Consider the following 6,401-nt stretch of genomic DNA (forward strand, 5'->3'; position numbering starts at 1 on the left):
GTTCCCCCTCGCCAAGGGGCCAGAGGGGCTGGATCTTGAGGTCAGTTCCCTCTGGTGATCCCTGGCAAGTTTTAGGCTTCCTTGTTTGGGGGAGGGGGACTTACCTATCCAACGATCGCTGGTGGATGCGGCTCGGGTGTTCAAGAGGGTGAGGAAGGTCTGGGAGGGTTGGAGTGGCCACTGGCGCCGAATCGGGGTCCCGCCCAAGGGCAAGAGATACCCGCACAAGGGCGAGAGAGACTCGATCTGACTCACGGCACCAATGAAAGAACTTAGGTACCAGTAACAACTCCACACCCGTTAGGGACCAAGAGATTTATTAAAGCGGTGGCTACAGGGAAAAAGGAAAAGCGTCTGTAGCCGAGGGGGTTAGGGAGAGAGAGAGAGAGAGAGACAGGGGGAGAGAGAGAGACGGGGGGAGAGAGAGAGAAAGAGAGAGAGGGAGAGGGCTATATTTATGGGCCTGGCAGGGGCTGGCCAGTGCCGTGCTTGGGCCTGGCATGGGCTGGCCAGCGCCGTGTTTGGGTTTTATTGGAGGAGACTATGAGGTAGTATTTCTATAGGGAGAAATTATTCGCGTGCAGGTTTAAACTTCGTGCTTGCATGAAACCGTATGGGGAGAAGCCAGAGCTTAGGGCCTTTGTTGTCTTTGTTTGGTTCTATATAGTGTTTAGCGCCATCTCGGGAGATGCCCTTCTGACTGTTCCCTGCGCCCTTCACTGATAACTGGGAAAGTTTTTACTTGTTCAGCATGAGCTTTTCAACATTTGTCTAATGGCTTCTTACCTCCCTACCCCTCTCTTGATGCCTGAAAGATGAACAATACAGACCCCCTAAAAGTCTTATTCATGGACCATCTTAGATGAGACTCCCTAGAAGCAGAGCCTGATATGGGGATTCTTGTGCCCAGGATTTATCAAGGAAGTGCTCTCAGCAGAAGGGAAGCTAGGTTGGGGTATGGGGAGAAACTAAGCAAGTAGGTGCTCTCAAATGGATGCTAGCTTCGGCCTGATCCCACCCACGGGGAGCTCTGGGGCATAAATTTCATCACAGAGCTTATCTTGCCTGGAGGGAAGGAAGCCAAGTTTTTGTAATCACTCAGACTAAGAGCTTCCAGTGGAGGAGAGGAGGGCTGACCTTCTGGGCTAAGAGTTGTTCCCTAGAGGTTGAGAGCAGCACTTCAGAGAAAGGGACAACTGTGAGCCATTAGCAGCCAACCCTGACAGCAGCTGGGGATGGATGAACCCGAGTAAGAGCAATCTGGATGGGACACCATCAGCATCTACTACATGGATGCTTGTTGAGTTTCTGTTCAGTGTGCATCTGTACCTCAGGTGTGAAATCTCCTCTCTATCCCTTGACCTTACATAACCATAGTCCTGGACCAGCCAGTTTCCCATTCCCCACTTAAACCATGGCTAAATCAATTCAAGCAGCTATAGTTGCAGGATCACAGATCATTTGCAGAGAGGCATTGAACGCATGAATTATCCCTTCCTACTGATATATTTCTGTCTTAGGAACATTGTTGTTATTGCCTAGCTTTCCCTTTTATAAAATGAAGGGATAAACTGGATTATTTTTAAATCCTGTTCCAGTTTTAAAATTCATTTGCCTAGTGATTTTGCTCCAGAAGGCAGTTGTGCTTGCATTTCCTCTGGGGTTGATTTTCACAAAAACATTATTAGAAACTAAGTTTAGTGTCATGGACAGAAGGCAGGCACTAATAAGACTGAAAAGTTTGAGCACATGCCAAGAAATTCAATTCCATTTGATCTGGTCACAAGTCTTTTTATCAATAATTGATATTAGTTTTTCTTGAGAATTATTAGGGAAGTTTTTTTTTTTTTACAATATTAAAGAACTGCAGAGTTGATTCTCAAATGTTCTGTGTCATATATTTGCCACACAGAATGGACAGTTACTATCATTTCCAGTAGGGAGTCTAAAGGAACCTAGCAGAAATGGAGGCAAACACCAAAATTATCACTGCACTATCTCTGTGTGCTTCCACTGTCCTCAAGTATAAGGTGATATTGAAAAAAATTTCTGATGTAAATTGTTGATGGCAGGGCCTCCCCTGCCAGATACTGGTTCTTTGTGTGATTTAAAACAAAGCACCTATTCAGGTGTGTGAAGTACTGAAAAGAAAGTCCCCTCTGTGTGTGCAACTTACAAAAAGGCATTTCTTCCCCCTGGCTGAAAGGCCTGTAAAGAGATACAAGATTTGGTGATTGAAGTGACCAGGTCTCTACCTTTATTTGCGCCTTTCACCTGAGACCTTTGCATAGGGCAAAACTCCCATGGCAGTATGCAGCATTCCTGGTTGGAGGAGTCTGATCATTGTGACTTGACTGGTTTCCTATTATTCAATATGACCCTTCATATTTGTCAAAAGACATCAATTCTACAAAATTGCTGAGTGGCACCATTTCTCAAGATGTGCCTTGATCATCTCCATATAAGACATTGATGAGAGCTTCCAAGACAAAAACGTTTCATTTTTATCACATGAGAAGAACTTTGGCACCATGGGGTTCCTTCCATTTTAACGGAAGTCCTAGGGCCATTTGCATAGAAGATCTAAGGTGGTATTGCCAATCTGATCCTCTCGCAGATCTTTCTACTCAAGGACTTTACAAGAGTCAAGTCATTAGCACAATATTCATTAGAAATATCTGACACTGAATTATTTTTATAAAGTACCTGGAAACTTATCACTGAAAAAAAACTGATGATTTTTGCATGACACTGAAATCATTGTATCGCAATCACTTGTGATTTGACCTCCCAATGTTTCAGTGGAGAAAGCCTGGAAGGAAAGAACTCTGGCTAGTTATATTAAGTGGGTAAAATGTATTATGCACATGAAGGACCCAAGCATCATTGCTAGAGTTTTTGCTAATATTGGGAGTTGCAGTCATTACATAGGAAAAGAAATAAGGGTAAGAAGAAAGGGGGAATGAAAATAGCTTTGCAAAAATTAATGTCAAATTTTCCTCTTCTGTTTCATTTTTTTCCTAATAATATAAATAAAGTCTTCTTAAGATGAAAGGTTAAGAAAGCAAATAAATTCCTACAGGATTGGGTTGAGAAGGAGGTTAAATTGTGTGTACATTTAAAAAAACTGTGGGACTTTTTGGGGAAAAAGTGACACTACATCTTTGCAAGAAAATGATTACAAGTTCTTTCTGATTGAGGAAAGATGATTATACCATCCATCCATTTGGTTCACAGAATAACCAGGAAAGGGATGAAAACTCATTATCATGGGGGCCATTTGGTAAGTGGAAAGATACTTCTTTCTATGTAAGTAGCTTGAGTGTGAGGCTCTACAATCCACATGACACCTTCTGATTAAATAATTCCTCTACTCTCCGCTGAAAGAAGAAATGCCACTAAACTCCATTCTCTCTTTCTTAAGTGCTTCCAATAAATTACCATGGACATGAAAGTCACCTTTGATGTTTACTGAAAAAATTGATTTTTTTTTCCTGTAACATCATGAGCACTTCCCCCCCACACACAAATTTTGTTTTAGTGCATCTTCTTTGCAAATCTAGTATATAATTCATCTCTTGCTTACTCAGTTAAGTCAGAACTGTCTGCTGAAAAATATCAGTCAACCAGCCTGGAAACATTTTTCTAATAGTAGAGGTAAAATGTAAAAGAAATTACGTTATTTTGTTCTTTATAAAATGTGTAGTTTTAAAAGTTTCACTTATGTTATTTAACATTTTAACTACAAATTTTAAAATTATATCACAATAATTCAATAATACAAATATGGTCATCCTCAAGAAAAAAACCTAATTTTAATTTCATTATAATAATTCAATAATGCAACTTTTTATTATCTTGAAGAAAAACTGGAGGAAAAAGAGTGGCTAAAATGTGGCAAGTAGTAGATTTACGGAAATATTGAGCATGTTGTGTGAATAGATACATGATAAGCACAGATGTGAAAATATTAAATTTTTCCTGCTGGAATATTTGAACCCAAAAAATGTTTCTCTAAGTGTTTACCACTTGCTCACAAATGCTTCTTTCAGCTTGTTACATTACAGAGAAGAAATGAATGCTCTTGAAGTACTTCCCCCATTACCTCCCAACAAATGATATGAAAAAACTCCAGAGTTTGGGTACAGCGATAGTTGTTTTTTTAAGAATTTCACGATTTGTCTCTATAAGTGAATGTCTGCCTGTCTCATTGGTCTGAAAATTGTACCACATCAGCAAGATGGATCATTGAGTTTTCTTGTTGGTCCTGGGGGACATGAACACAGTCCACAGATCTACCAGAAGCTGACTGCCTGGTAAATGTTTACTTATAAATTAGCGTGGATGATAATTTATTAAGATGATAAGCATAGATCATATTTAATAGCTTAGACATTATGTGTTATGAACACAGTATTTTATGTTTAGTTGAAGCAAACATATATGATAATTAATATAGTTTCTAAATGTAACTCAGAAACTGAATTAGAAGAAGAGTTTAAACCAAGTCAAGTCATGTATTACAGTGCATCGGCACTTAAACTAAGGGCTTCAGGAAGGTTTCACAATGTAAAGCAATATCATACAGTTCACCCATACCATGTGTTAGGGATTTGTTTATTTCTTAGATTCTCTTCTCCTTCCCCTATAAACTGACTCATTTTGTTATTGAAGAATGTTGTATCTCTCTTGACAAGCTTCACAGCATCAAAATTTAGGCTTCTGGAGCTGAGGTGAGTAATCTGTCAGCAGGGACACCATGACAGCCTGATGACACAACAGAGAAAGAGAGAAATGGATAAACATTAGCAACTGTCTGCTTAGGGGCCTAGAGAAAAGAAACTAGGTTTCAGCTTTGCAAGCCTACAGTTAAAATGTGTTTTCTCAAGGAGATAATAAGGGAATGACTCTGAATTAATATTTATTTATTTATTTTTGGATAAGTAAGGTCAAGAGAGATCAGACTGATACAAATATATATGCAAACATTGTGCTTACTCAGGCCACATTTGAGGACTAGTAGGTCAGAGAGTTGAAATGAGATGCCATGGTAGCCATGAGTGAATTTTTCCACTCATAAGTAAACCTAGGTATTGCCTGATTTTAGAGAAATATAATCCCTGCCATCTCAGCTCCTTATGTTTACACTGTGGCTTGGTCACTTGCAACCTAGAGAAGTTTAGGATAAATCAGAGGTAGAGTAATAAAAGTAAATTATTTGGGCTAACAGATAATGTTTGCTATCTGAATTTGGGTCTTCCTGAAGAGCATTAACTTTATAGCCAAGAGTACTGCTTCCTCCTGGGCTGTCAGCCACATATAGTAATTTTCACATTTACTGTTTGTAAACTCCGTAACAGTGACTATAGTAATAATGCCAGAAACAACAATGATGAATATTTAATGACCCTTTACTAGGTACCAGACATTATACTAAATGCCTTATCATGTGTCAGCCAGTCGATAAATATTTGTCAAGTACTGTGGAAGGTGCTTTGGTGAGCTAGAGAGAAATGTTCATGTACTATCTTATTTTATGCAACAAACTTCTAAGGTAGCTTCTGTCATTATCAATCCTTGAGATGACACATAGTACAGCACTGGGTTGTAACCCAAATTTCTCTGACTGTATACTTAAAAAAATTATTATTAGTATTATTTTTGATTGATAAATTATAATTGCATACATTTATTGGGTACAATGTGATGGTTTGATATGTGTATATGATGTGCAATTATTAAATAAAGCTAATTAAAATACTCAACACCTTACCTATCTTTTTTATGGGGAGACATTTGAAATTTATTCTCAGTTATTTTAAAATATATATTATTATTGACTATAGTCATTCTTTTGTGCAATAAATCTCAAAACCTATTTCTCCTGTCTATCTAAAATTTTGTATTCTTTGACCAACAGCTTCTCATTGCCTCCCTCTCCACCCCACTAGCCTCTGGTAGCCATTATTCTACTCCCTATTTCTATGGAATCAACTTTTTTAGAGCTCACATACAGTGAGATCATGCAGTATTTGTCTTTCTGTGCCTGGCTTATCTCATTTAGCATAATTCCAATCAAAAAACTATTAGAATTGATACAGGAATTCAGTAAAATTGTAGAATACAAAATCAATATACAAAAATCAGTGGTATTTCTATTGTACTAACAATGAGCTATCCAAAAAGGAAATAAGAAAATGATTACACTTACAATAGCAACAACAAGAGCAAAATATTTAGGTGTAAATTTAACCAAGGAGGTAAAAGACTTGTTTACTAAAAACTATAAAACATCGATGAAAGAAATTGAAAAAGACAGCCGGGCTCGGTGGCTCAGCCTGTAATCCTGCGCCTTTGGGAGGCTGAGGTGAGTGGATTGCCTGAGCCCGCGGGTTCGAGAC

At 38.7% G+C, this 6,401-nt stretch overlaps 1 protein-coding gene across 1 annotated transcript in view; it reads right to left on the reverse strand.

Annotated features, from left to right (window-relative positions):
* Positions 1-4,402: 4,402 nt before the first annotated feature.
* Positions 4,403-6,401, reverse strand: part of LOC103253437 (ornithine carbamoyltransferase, mitochondrial) — a 44,766-nt gene continuing 42,767 nt past the window's right edge. The window contains exon 7 of the mRNA XM_008051746.2: positions 4,403-4,767. Within this exon, the coding sequence (XP_008049937.2) occupies positions 4,708-4,767 (60 nt within the window). The 3' untranslated portion in view covers positions 4,403-4,707. The remainder of the gene's footprint in view (positions 4,768-6,401) is intronic.

This window comes from Carlito syrichta, unplaced genomic scaffold (genome assembly GCF_000164805.1).
Source record: "Carlito syrichta isolate Samal-C Ts95f unplaced genomic scaffold, Tarsius_syrichta-2.0.1 Scaffold230119, whole genome shotgun sequence".
NCBI lineage: Eukaryota > Metazoa > Chordata > Mammalia > Primates > Tarsiidae > Carlito > Carlito syrichta.